Below are 9889 nucleotides of genomic sequence, written 5' to 3'. Positions count from 1 at the left end.
ACAATTGACAAATCCCTATAAAACGCCTACTGGGCACTTCGTTTATACTCAGGTTGATGGGGGGAGGGGGCAGAGGGGGAAGCAGGCAGTATTTAGGAACAATTGAATTCCTTACTGTTTCTACCTTGTTCATTAAACTTCCACTAAGGTTCAAAAATCCCTGACATCGTGAATTGAAAAAACAAAACGAACAACAACCACACAAAACATCTCGTGTGTGTGTGTGTGTGTGTGTGTGTGTGTGTGTGTTTGTGTAGTCCATCGCCCTGAGATTTAGGGAAGGCTTTGCTTCCCCAACACGAAGAGCCCCATTACTGAGACAGATGTGAACTAAGTTTCCTAAGGGGCTCGTCTCGGCGCGAGGAGCGGGCCATCCCCGAGGGGAGAGCGGGTGCGGGTCCTGAGGGTCCTCCGCGCGCCGGGAGGGCAGCTGCGGTACCCGGCGCCGGGGCTCGCAATCCCGGGCCGCGCCCCCCTCTCCCCCCCGCCACGGCGGGGTCGGCGGCGTCGGTGGCGCCCGGGTGACTTCTCCCCACCTGATTCCGGCCCTGCCCCGCTCCTGCCTCGGCCCGCTCCGCCGCCTCCCTCTCTCCCCCGCCCCCGGAGTCTCGTTTCAGTCATCCCTTTGTCCTTCCCCGGATTGGCAGGTTTTATTATTCCGCCTGAACAATCCGGCCGCCCAGTGGCTGAGGGTCGCTGACGTCGGCGGCAGAGCCCGGGAGTAGTTGGGATTTTGCTCTGTCAGTAACACATGTGTAAGAGCCGCGGAGGGAGCGAGCGAGCCGGCTAGAGGCCAGCGCCGCCGCCGCCGCCGCCTCCGAGCCGGGCAGCAGCAGCCCCGGCAGCAGCCCCGGCCGCGGCGCAGGCTCCGGCGCGCGGGGCCCCGCCGGCCGCAGCTCCCCGCCTCCCGGGTGCGCCCGCCTCCCGGCCTCGGCCGCCGCCGCTGCTCCCGGGGCTGTTGTGTCTGCGGCCGCTCCCCGGCTGGAGGTGCAGGAAGCTCGGCCGAGCGGCCGCCGCCGCCGCCACCAGCCCCGAGCGAGCGGGCGGGCGCGCGGGAGGGAGGCCGACGGAGGAGGAGGAGGAGGAGGAGGAGCGGGAGGAGCGCGGGCGGGGCGGGGGCCGCCGGGCGGGGGAATATACAAAGTGAAGCCACATTGCCAAACTTGCAGCAGCGATTGCAGCAGTTGCTGCCGCTGCGCCGCGCCTGAAGCCGCGCAGCGCGGGCCGAGGGCTCCTGCAGCTGCTCGCGCGGAGCCGGGGGCGGAGGAGAACGACGAGGACCGAGACTGACACTTCTGCTCCCGGCCGCCTGCCACTTACGCGGGGCCCCCCAACCCAGCCCCGGAGCAGCGCGTTAAAAAAAAAAAAAAAAAAAAAAAAAGCAGCCCTTAGCCCCCTCCTCCCCTTTCCTGCTTCTGCGAGAACATCCCCCCCTCCCTCCAGCTCCGCCAGCCCCGGCGCCCCTTCCTTGGAAGCCGAGCGGCTTCGCTCGCATTTCGCCGCCGCCGCCTCTCGCAATATTGCAATATAGGGGAAAAGCAGGTAAGGGGACCGCTGGGGAGCCGCGGGCAGGGGTGGGGGGCAGGGAGGAGGGGGCCGATTTGGGCCGGGGCTGTTTTCTTTGGCTTCCTTCCCTTGACCGTCCCAAATTGCAAGTAAACAATACGTCGGCTTAGATAATGCGCGAGTCTGAAACTACCGAGGCCGGCCTGCGAGCTAGCACGGAGGGCAGCCCCGGGCCGCCAGCTTTGTAGCGGTTCCTGCTTACAAAAAGGTTCCTCTCGTACACGGGGCTGGTGGGGACCTTGGAGGGGGTGGGGATATTTCTAGTTCCGAAGGGAAAGGCAGGAGGTGCTTTAAGGGTTTAAGTCTGAGAAGTAGAGTGGGGTAAATAGTCACGACCCCCCTCCCCCAACACGATTTTTGAAACAGTGGCAGAAAGGATCCAAGTGAGCAGGGTTCGGTATTGCTGGTTCTTTAAAAAAAATTCCTCTAGGCTTATAAGTCTTTTGTTCCAATCCAAGAGAAATCCGGTGAATCACCTAATTAAAATCAAGACATGAATTAAGCATCCATTTTTGTACTACAAATTGCCAGCGCTACGTTTGTCCCTCCCTTGGTCTCCATTAAAAAACACCAGAGACGTTGTTAAAGGGGGGCAGATTTTGCCTCTAGCTGCCAGTTCTGCTTTCTATTTCACCGACTATCCCAGGACCTAAATTGCTTGGCTATGTAATTACTAGAGTATAAGCCTATTTAACTTAAAAGCTTTCTTTTTTTTTTTTTTCTAACTCTAAATGAAACTTGATGAGGGCCCGTCCTTAGTTATCAGGGGAGTCAGTTTCTGGTCAGTCCTCTTGATTCATCTCTTTTAGATTTAATCAGCATTAAGGTATTGCTTGTCCTTAAGAGCTTTAGCTAATGGGGTTACTGGATGCTTTTCTCAGTGTAATGTTTCCTTTAAAAAAAATATACATATATATTTACCTCTCACCAAAGATGGGGGCGGGGAAGAGCTTGGAATCTCCTCCCTCCCTCTCCTCTTTTTAAAAAGGAATTCGGAGCGATTAAAACGTTGCGGGGTGGCAGGGGGGTGCAGTTTAAAGACCTAGGGCAGGAAATGCAGATTCATTTGGGTTAGGGCTGAAATTGTAACAAAAAGCAATTCCTCGAGTAAATGCATCAGATAAATCAATTTACATAAAGGTATGATGCATTCGGATAAATGCAATGCTAATGGGTTTTAGAGTGGTCCTGTTTCCAAAGTCGCAGGGTTTTGTTACAGCTTAATTGGTGCAGTTCTTATTCTGGTTTATTGTGCGGTCACCGGACACACGTTCCGGGACTCTTTCGGAGGAAATGTGTTTAAAATCGGCCTATTTAAGGAACCCGAGTCCTTGTTTGGTTCCCTTCCCCTCGTTTTTTTGCAGCAGCCAAGTTGGGCCGGGGACAGACAAAGTTCGCCCTCTCCCTTTTGAGGTATCAGCTGAATGTCTTGAGCAGATAGCCGGGAGCCTCGGGGGGAGCCCACACTCTCGGCTTACAGAGGACAAAGACAAAACAGGCTGCTTAATTGGCAGTAAATAACTTGATCTTTTTATAGAATAAGTGACTGGAGGAACACTAGGACTTTATTGGACTCAGGATTGGAGGCAACAAATTAATCGGTTTAGGCTAAGCTTTATAAATTGATTCCTATATTACACCCCAGTTGCTTCTCGTGACATTCATTAGAAAGAGTGGGGAATTTTTAAAAGCAGTTTTTGGTGACAGCAGGACTGGCTGGGATGTAACTTGTGCATCCTTTAACAGTGCCTTCTCGCATGTTATCTGTAACATACCCCCCCACCCCTCCGCCCTTTTGGAGGAACAAAGCTTTAGCATTTAAATTGCTGATCAAGGGCAGATTAGTGAGACCAAAGTGGAGAGTGTTTGTATAGGAAGTTAACAGGCATCCTAAAGTTCAATGATCTATTATTCTTGCCTGTGTCCTGAAAACCCAGAGAAAACACTCATTGATCTTCAAAATGAAATGAGATTTGAAACAATAATGGGAGATGGCGGTCACCACAATGGCATGTGAAAGGTGCTGTTTAAAATACGAAAAACCAGTTTCGCAACTTTACACACCGCAACCCCCCCCTCCCGTCCCTTCGCCTCCCCTCCCACCACCACGCTCTCCATCTCCCCTCTGCCGGTTCCTCCCTCCTTCCCTTTCTGAAAGCCCAACTATTTCCAACTTGTGAACTGCAGCTGCACTTCCCGGGGCAGAGCTCGGGAGGGAACGTGGCTCCGGCGGGGGCCGCCTCCCCACTCCCCTCGGCTAGCGCTCGGGGCTCGGCGGGGCCCGGGGAGGGGCCGGGCGCGGCGGTGGGTGGGTTTGACCCTCATTTGCTGGAGGCGGGCGGCGGAGGAGGGGAGGAGGGGGCAGTGGGCGGAGGCGGGGGCCGGGAGGAGGCGCCGCGAGGGGTGGAGCGCGCGGCGGAGCCTGGTTCTCGGAGTTTTGACAGTACCCAAGCTGAAATTGTCAGCGGCGGCGAGCGCTGGAAAGTTGAGAGGAGCTCGTGGCCCCAGAACAAAGCTTGAGAAAAGTAAACAGGCGGCTGCTGCCGGCAAGCCTCCCTCCTTCCCTCTCCCCCTCATCCTCCTTCCCGCCCTTGCCCTGCTGCTTCCTTCCAGCAGCCCTCGGGGAAAACGGGTTCGCTCTCTCGCGCGGCGATTACTAACTTTTGCATCGCCCCTGTTTTGTCTTTCTCTCCCTGTCCACTTCCCGCCCTCTGCAGACCATGGTGAATCCGGGCAGCAGCTCACAGCCGCCCCCGGTGACGGCCGGCTCCCTCTCCTGGAAGCGGTGCGCAGGCTGCGGGGGCAAGATCGCGGACCGCTTTCTGCTCTATGCCATGGACAGCTACTGGCACAGCCGGTGCCTCAAGTGCTCCTGCTGCCAGGCGCAGCTGGGCGACATCGGCACGTCCTGTTACACCAAGAGTGGCATGATCCTTTGCCGAAATGACTACATTAGGTAAGACTTGGCTGCCTTTCTCCGACATGGGCCGGCAGAGCGATGGCAAGGCCAGAGGTTACCAAGCATTTCAAGGACGGGAGCAGGGCACCCATGAGAATTCAGTGTAGCCTTCACCTCAAAAACCTCGTGGTTGGCCGAAATTTAAGGTGTTAGAGAAGCCTCTGTTAATCTTCTAATTTTTAATGGCAAATTAATGGTGAAGGCCCCATTATGTAAAAACTGCCTGACTGGTGGGACTGGGCCACTAGGTGTGCAAAGGTTGGGCACTTTCGGACCAGAATTTCAAGTGGTCAGCCTCAACTGGATCCGCCACTAAAAATAAACATTTCAAGTGGGAGTTAAACTGCTTTCTTAAAGCAAGATAGGCACCCACATAGGAACTCAGAGACAAAAGACTGACTTAAAAATAAGTGTGGTTAATGAGAAATGATTTGTCTATGGTAATGGTTACTTATATTTACATAGGCACCTTTAAACTTTTTCGAGTGGAAAACTGACTCATTCTTTGTGCTCCTAGTGAAAAATGCTGATTACCCATCAGTTTAAAGACTTGTAATTCTTATAACAGAGAAACCCGAACAAGAAAAAAAAAAAACTTAATGGTAATGTTTCTCTTTATACACTGGTACTGGGAGGCTTGCAACGCTCAGTGTTAGTGTGTGGTTTATAATGTAGAATTTGCAGGTCTTTCAGTTGAGGAATGTTCAGATTTGGGGTTTTTTGTTGTTGTCATTTGTATCACTACCCTTGATCCCCGAAAGAGATTTAGGAAAAGAGGCTATAGAATTATACTAATCTTGCATTTTAAAGCAGTGTATAGGAACATTCATATGCCCATGTAAGCAGTCTTTGCCAACAAGTTTCAGTGCAATTAATGGAAAGAATTCAGGAGGTCAGGTGCCTATAGGATCTTTTCAGGTGAACTCAAGCTACTTAAACTCATTAATTTGAAAGGAGGCATTTGAAGGATTACACATTTAATTTGAGTAAATGGTTTGATAGACTGATGCACATGAATGCTTCTAGGAGGTGTTCTGTTTCAACATCCAGTAATTAAAAAAAAAAAAACCCACACGCACACAGTTGATACTAGAGAACCGCTCACCTTTAAGAACTGCGTTCTATTTAAATTTCTGCCCTACAACATTTTTTCTTTATAGAAATTAGAAATTTTTGCTCTTTCTTAGTCTGGGTGAATCAATGGATGAGATATTTTGTTCAAAGTTTGTCTCCATTGTGAGTCCCTCTCCCTGCGTCTAAACCTGCAAAAGATCCCTGTGCAGTTCAGAGCTGAGCTGAGTACGGGTATGTTTACCCCAGCGATATTATTAGTGTAAAATGATGGAGTAGGATGACATTTGGTTATTCCGATAATGCAACCTATGTCCTCTTTGCTGGCATCCTCAATCAGCCAAGTAAAAGAAATTCAGGAGGGGAGAAGGCTTTTGTTTTTAAATTAAAATGGAAGCATTAATTTCACTAAGTGTTCTTTTAGAAGTAAATGTTGGAAAATCAGCAGGAGCATGGGTGGAATGCTTTCTGGTTCTCCTTCCAAGCAATGCCATGAGCCCTGACAGTATTGTAATTAAATAGAGAGCAAAACTGTGGTAAGAAGGAGGGTGGTTTAAAGGGGAGAAATTGACAGTGCTGTTCAGAAGCGGTAAATGGTACAGATTCATCTCTTCTCCAAGTGCCTTCAGAAACCTGCGTTTCTGATTACCACTAATTAAAAAGAAGATGGGTCTACTTGCATTCCCTCAGGACAAGTTTAGGCAAGTGGCTCCCTGGGAATCGCCTCCATTCCTTTCCCTATTCTTGGGAACAAATATAAATGCCCATTTGGTGTTTTCTCATGGCTTAATGGAGCAATGGACGATATATGCCCAGCCTCAAGCCTTAATTAATTGGTCCCATATTCTCCCTTCCTTTCTTTTCCCCTGACTTTGAAAACTGGATCCAGGCTTGCTCTTGAACTAGAGGCTACCCTGAGACCCTTAGATTTGTCCAGAGTTCTGGCTCCGTATCAAATTGATCCTTTCTTCACCCTGCTCAGGGCTTAGCACCAGACCTCCCCAACTCCCTGCCCCCAAGTTTAGGGGATCTCGGAAGAAGTCCTCTTTCTGTGTTCCTTTTGCCCATCAAGATGCCAAAAGGGTGGGAAGGGGTGGGGGGAGGCTCGCGCCTTCCTTTTCCTCTGGGCTACTCCCTCCCCAGTCTCCCTTCAGTCCACTTGTCGGAGGAGCTTTCAATTCTGCTGGGACCGCCGCTGAGCAATGGACTAATCCGCTCGCTGGCCGCCAGGTGAAGGGGACCCTTTGGCTCTTCGGCCCGGGCTGGGACCACAGAGCGATTTATTAAGGGGCTTTTAAACTGTCTGACTTTCAGGTTGTGGTTTTTTTGAAAACAACCAAGATCTGGCTAAAAAGCTTCGGGAGAGCTGGAGGAGGCAGGGGCTCGGCTTGGGGAGGGGGGTGCTGTGCTGTTTTTTCCTAGCCCCTTCCCCCTGCGCGACCAAGTGTCGATTGGGCAGAGCTGGGCTTCTGCCTCTTCTCCAAGATTTCAGATAAAGCGGCTGCCTTGCTGCAGCGAATCCGCACAATTAAAAGCTTTAATTAGTGGCTCCTCCATTTTCTTAGTTCTGATGGGCTTTATCTAATGAGATCTGGTCTCTGGCTTAGGTCTGCTCCGAATGACGTGTCCGCAATGAATGAGAGCTGCGTTGCAAACAAAACATTTAATTAACAAAATTGGCCTCTAAGAGAGGGAGGGAAAGTCTTGGTGGGGGGAGAGGAAGGGGCGGGTGCACCTTAAAGGGGCCAACGCCTGCCTGGCCCCCTCCACCTTAGAAAATCACGAAAGTCGTGAACCTCGGAAGCACCCCCACCCCCGCTCCTGACACCTACCCGCCGCCCAGCACAATCCCTGCGCCACCAAGTAGCTTCAGAAACTCCACTTTTCTTTCTTTGAGTCCTCCTTCCTCCACCCCCACCTTGGGCCCGAAGACTGGCGCGGAAAGTGCAGCGAGAAGGAGGAAGTTCAGAGATCGACGGGTGGGGCTCCAGGTCCGGGGCGGCGAGGAAACGCGCCGGAAGCCCTGGTGGCGGTCCTCGGCGTGCCGGGTCTCGCTCGCTGGATCAGCCGGGCGGGGGGGCGGTGGGGGGAGGCCGGGGGGGGCGGGGCGGCGGCGCCGCCCGAGGCCGCGGTCAGGGCGCCCAGCCGGTCGGCGGCCTCGGGCCCGCGAGGGGGCGAGCGTAGGGCGGGAGCCGGGCGAGCGGGTCGCGCTTTCTCTCCCCGGGCTCCACTCGGGCGGTTCACGTGGCGCCCGCAGCCGCAGTGAGCGCGGCGCGGCCGGGGGTGGAGGCCCGGGCGGGGGAATTGGTGGTGCTCGGTGGTGAAGCGTGTGTTTGGGGAGGGGGTAGCGTTAGGAATGGAGGCGCCGCCAGACAGCGAGTTCATTTCCCTGGTAATCAACAGCAAGCTGCTATATTCAGAGAATGCTGTCCCTTTAATTGAACAGGCTAGGTAATTAAATGGCACTTTTCCAATAGGACGTGCTAGGTAAATCTAATAGTTGGTTATTTAATATCACTTTGAAGTCTGCCCACTCAAGCACAATGACAGCACAGGAGCATGTGAACTATTAGCTAGGAAAAAAAAAAAAACAGGATCTCAAAAATTAATTAAATCGCATGCAATTTAGGGGGAACGTTTATCTTGATTTGTCATAACAGAATTAATTCAAGGCCTCCAATTCACTTGGGGGCAGATCTGTTACTCTGAATTAACCAAGCGTAATTTGGCTGATTTTTTTTTTCTCCCTCCCCTCTCTAATGCAGCGGTTGTGATTATTCACAGTCCTCCGTCCCCCCCTCCCCCCCTTAAGTATCAATAGCTTCTGGTGCTTTTAAGGTGCTTGGTCTCTAGTTATTCCGAAGTACCTTTAATGGACTTGGCTCCAGGCATAATTTCTGGGTTGCATTTCTTTGTTACATTTAATATAGCTGGTGCAGAATTTAGATTAAATATAGGAACCTGCTGGAAAACCAATTGCTTCTGGATCAGTAGCTCTGGATGTGCATTTTTCTCCTCAGATAGGCTGCTGATATTTACTTGCAGGTACAAATGTATACCTTTCAGCCACACTCTTAGAAACTCACCTCTCCTTGCCTGAAAGTAGTTTAGAAAACAGCCAGGTAATGCTCCATATTGCGTGTATTTTGCTTGGAGTAATAACGCAGTTGAAAATAAGCCCACCTATTGGTCACTGAAGTTATGGAGAGATGCTAAGCATTACTATTGAACTAAAAATACAACTTGGTCTCCATCTCTTTACAGTCAGCAAGGAGAGTTGGAGCTGGCAGACGGTGCTAACACTACATGGTGTTTTTCATAGGACCAAAGCACCTTTAAAGTGCAGAGGTTTGGTGGGATTTCTTCCCTTTTCCCCTTTTGTCCATATAAGGAACCTCTTGATGTTTGTGATTGATTGCATTGCCCAAATGCTGAAATATTAACGACCTTCTTGGACCGAGGACCCAAAGAAAGGAAACTGAAACCGATTCTGTCATCACAATTAAAGACTCCCCTGGCTTTAATTAGCCTGACCTGGGGTATATCTCCCCGTTGCTTGAGTTAAAGAGAAAAGAGCCCATTATAGTCCAGTCTGAGACCGATAGCTACTTAATTGAGCACCTAAAGCCTCGAGCCTTTTAAATCAAACACTGTCCTGGACAGTCCCCCTGGTTAGATAATTAACTCTCCAGCACACAGAAATGTCGTAAAACACACACACACACACACAACTTTTCAGAAAAAGGGTGGAATTCTAACGGTAGCCTTCCTCTCTGGTAAAAGGGATTAAAATGTGTATAGACATGTAAGTTGTTCTGCTCTGAGGCAGCCTTAAAGCTGTAGACATGGAAAGATCTTAAACTCTATTAATAATGTTGTTCAGTAGCACATCAGTCCTAGGTAGATCTTGGTCATTTTCAAACTTTGCAACTGTAATTTCTGACACTTTAGGAATCCCATGATTTTGTGGCTGATTGCTCCCTGAAATGCTATGGAGAAAATGAGATGTATGAAAAGCTTTTGGATTACATATGACTGCCCTGATTATTAAAATACACTTAGATGTTGAAGACGTACGGCTGACTTTACTCAGGGCGAACTGTTAAATAAATGAGCACTTGGGCTGGGTAATCAGATCGGTGCTGTGAAAGGGCATTTTTGAGCTGGAGTGTCACTGTGAACCTGTTGGTAGTGGCAGCCATAATTGTAGACTCTTACCCATTAAAATACTTCTGGGTTGCTGTAAGAGGATATTTGGTCCTTAGCTCCTGTGGGATTCTCTTCCCGACCCCC

The 9889-nt window shown here is 50.8% G+C and overlaps 1 protein-coding gene across 3 annotated transcripts in view; it reads left to right on the top strand.

The window, feature by feature from the left end:
- The first annotated feature begins 1082 nt into the window (after window positions 1–1082).
- Window positions 1083–9889, top strand: part of LMO4 (LIM domain only 4) — a 16754-nt gene continuing 7947 nt past the window's right edge. Inside the window, exons 1-2 of one of the 3 annotated variants that reach the window (XM_010974662.3) lie at window positions 1083–1542; window positions 4284–4522. In XM_010974662.3, coding sequence (XP_010972964.1) covers window positions 4287–4522 — 236 coding nt within the window. In that variant the 5' untranslated portion in view covers window positions 1083–1542; window positions 4284–4286. Of the gene's footprint in view, window positions 1543–2360; window positions 3587–3950; window positions 4092–4283; window positions 4523–9889 lie in introns of those variants that run through there. The other 2 variants (XM_064493372.1, XM_031465530.2) reach the window with 2 other exon arrangements.

Source organism: Camelus dromedarius, chromosome 14 (genome assembly GCF_036321535.1).
Source record: "Camelus dromedarius isolate mCamDro1 chromosome 14, mCamDro1.pat, whole genome shotgun sequence".
Taxonomy (NCBI): Eukaryota; Metazoa; Chordata; class Mammalia; order Artiodactyla; family Camelidae; genus Camelus; species Camelus dromedarius.
The sequence above is the reverse complement of the archived record's forward strand: the minus strand, read 5'-3'. Positions and strand labels throughout refer to the sequence as shown.